The 2,546-nt window shown below is 44.7% G+C and overlaps 1 protein-coding gene across 1 annotated transcript; it reads left to right on the forward strand.

Annotated features, from left to right (window-relative positions):
• Positions 1 to 530: 530 nt before the first annotated feature.
• On the forward strand, positions 531 to 1,490 carry LOC105552911 (olfactory receptor 5B21-like). Its single transcript, XM_011998735.1, has one exon. The coding sequence runs from the start codon at positions 531 to 533 to the stop codon at positions 1,488 to 1,490; it is 960 nt and encodes a 319-aa protein (XP_011854125.1).
• The last annotated feature ends 1,056 nt before the right edge of the window (positions 1,491 to 2,546 follow it).

The following is a 2,546-nucleotide window of genomic DNA, read 5'->3' on the forward strand; positions in this document are numbered from 1 at the left end:
TGTTTTGCAAGGGGAAAAGAACATGAGATTTGGGGGCCAGGGGAAGAATGCTATAGTTTAGATGTTTGTCCCCTCCACGTCTCCCCAGTGTTGGAGGTGAGGCCTGGTGGGAGGTATTTGGGTCATGGGGGAAGATCCCTCGTGAATGTCGTACTGCCCCCTCCATGGTAATGAGTGAATTCTTGCTCTGTTAGTTCACGCAAGAGCTGGTTGTTTAAAGGAGGCTGGCACCTCCTGCCCTCTCTTGTGCTCCCTTCTCGCCATGTGACAGGCCTGCTCCCCCTTCACCTTCCATCACGAGTAAAAGCCTCCTGAGTTCCTGACCAGAACAGACGCTGGTGCCAGGCTTGCATAGCCTGCAGAACCAGGAGACAAAGAAATCTCTCTTCTTTATAAATTACCCAGTTTAGATATTCCTTAATAACAACACAAAACAGATTAAAACGGTGTTCTTCCTCATCGTACCTTGCACAGAAGTAGATATGCTCAAGTAATACTGTTTCAGTGATTGCCAGTTGTAAACTCTGCAGATGACACCTGGAGAACTAGCCCTTGCCAGTGGCAACCACACCCCAGTCACCAAGTTCATCTTGCAGGGATTCTCCAATTATCCAGACCTCCAGGAGCTTCTCTTCGGAGCCATCCTGCTCATCTATGCCATAACAGTGGTGGGCAACTTGGGAATGATGGCACTCATCTTCACAGACTCCCATCTCCAAAGCCCAATGTATTTCTTCCTCGGGGTCCTCTCTTTTCTTGATATTTGTTACTCTTCTGTGGTTACACCTAAGCTCTTGGTCAACTTCCTGGTCTCTGACAAGTCCATCTCTTTTGAGGGCTGTGTGGTCCAGCTCGCCTTCTTTGTAGTGCATGTGACAGCTGAGAGCTTCCTGCTGGCCTCCATGGCCTATGATCGCTTCATGGCCATCTGCCAACCCCTCCATTATGGTTCCATCATGACCAGGGGGACCTGTCTCCTGCTGGTAGCTGCTTCCTATGCATTCGGTGGAGCCAACTCTGCTATCCAGACTGGAAATGTCTTTGCCCTGCCTTTCTGTGGGCCCAACCAGCTAACACACTACTACTGTGACGTACCACCCCTTCTCCACCTAGCTTGTGCCAACACAGCCACAGCAAGAGTGGTCCTCTATGTCTTTTCTGCTCTGGTCACCCTTCTGCCAGCTGCAATCATTCTCACCTCCTACTGCTTGGTCTTGGTGGCCATTGGGAGGATGCGCTCAGTAGCAGGGAGGGAGAAGGCCCTCTCCACTTGTGCCTCCCACTTTCTGGCCATTGCTATTTTCTATGGCACCGTGGTTTTCACCTACGTTCAGCCCCATGGATCTACTAACAATACCAATGGCCAAGTAGTATCTGTCTTCTACACCATCATAATTCCCATGCTCAATCCCTTCATCTATAGCCTCCGCAACAAGGAGGTGAAGGGCGCCCTGCAGAGGAAGCTTCAGGTCAACATCTTTCCCTGCTGAGCCCTGCAAAGTGATTTGTTGGAATGAGGAAGGTGTAACATCTTCCAAAACACACTGTGAATTAACCTAACCAACCAAGAGCAGCCCTGGCTTTGGAGGAGATAGAAAAAGTAAACGAGAAACAGCAAATATATCTCGTACAGACCATTACAGTTTATAAGGCAGCTTCTTACCCATTATCATATCAAATTCTCACCACCGTATTGTGAGGCACCCTTTGTTACAATGATCCCATTTTACAAATGAAAGATACACGACTCAGAAAAAAATTAATTAATTACCTAAAGTCATGCCATGAGTGAGAGGATGAGTATCTAAAATCAGAAATCTAATTTCACATCACAACCAGAGATAGTTCAAGTACACCACAACCACAGTTGAGTCTCTATTGGCAGCTTATTGTAACTTCCAGGAAACATCAGACAAGGTGCAATACAGTCATTTCTGTTTTGCCACTGATTTAGTGAACTGGGAATGGGCAACAAGTGACTTAGTTCTTTTTTCCTGCTCTAAAAGAGAGATAACCAGGATAGAGGTGTCCTTATTTCTTATTGCAACCACATTTTGCTGAACTGTTCCATGATAACCTCAGGATCCAGAGAGATCTTTTTTTGTATGTCTATATCTTGGCCAGATGTATGTGTGTGTGTGGCTCATAATTCTCAAGGGTTTGGTGGCAGGGGTATGTGTATGATAATTAGGCAGTTACATCATTACATTAGATACTGTGCTTTGAGAAACTGATTTTTTAAATATTTATATTCGGCCTATCTTTAAGTGTACATGTCGTATAGTGAGCATATGTGTTTTATAGAATCACACCAATGATGAAGCTGAACTTGAAGACCTAATTCAGGGTTGAGCACTGGATTAGAAAGCATACTCTTAAACCAATGCAAAGTCCTAATCTGAATGGAGTTGGTTTCAGCCTGAGATTTTTGGATTATTAAAAAGATTTTTTTTTTCAGATATACCTCAAGGCAATTATTCTAAATACAGAAAATCTTACTATACACATAGGTCTATCATAGCATCATACATGAAAATGAAAAACTG

Source organism: Mandrillus leucophaeus, unplaced genomic scaffold (assembly GCF_000951045.1).
Source record: "Mandrillus leucophaeus isolate KB7577 unplaced genomic scaffold, Mleu.le_1.0 Scaffold578, whole genome shotgun sequence".
NCBI classification, from domain to species: domain Eukaryota; kingdom Metazoa; phylum Chordata; class Mammalia; order Primates; family Cercopithecidae; genus Mandrillus; species Mandrillus leucophaeus.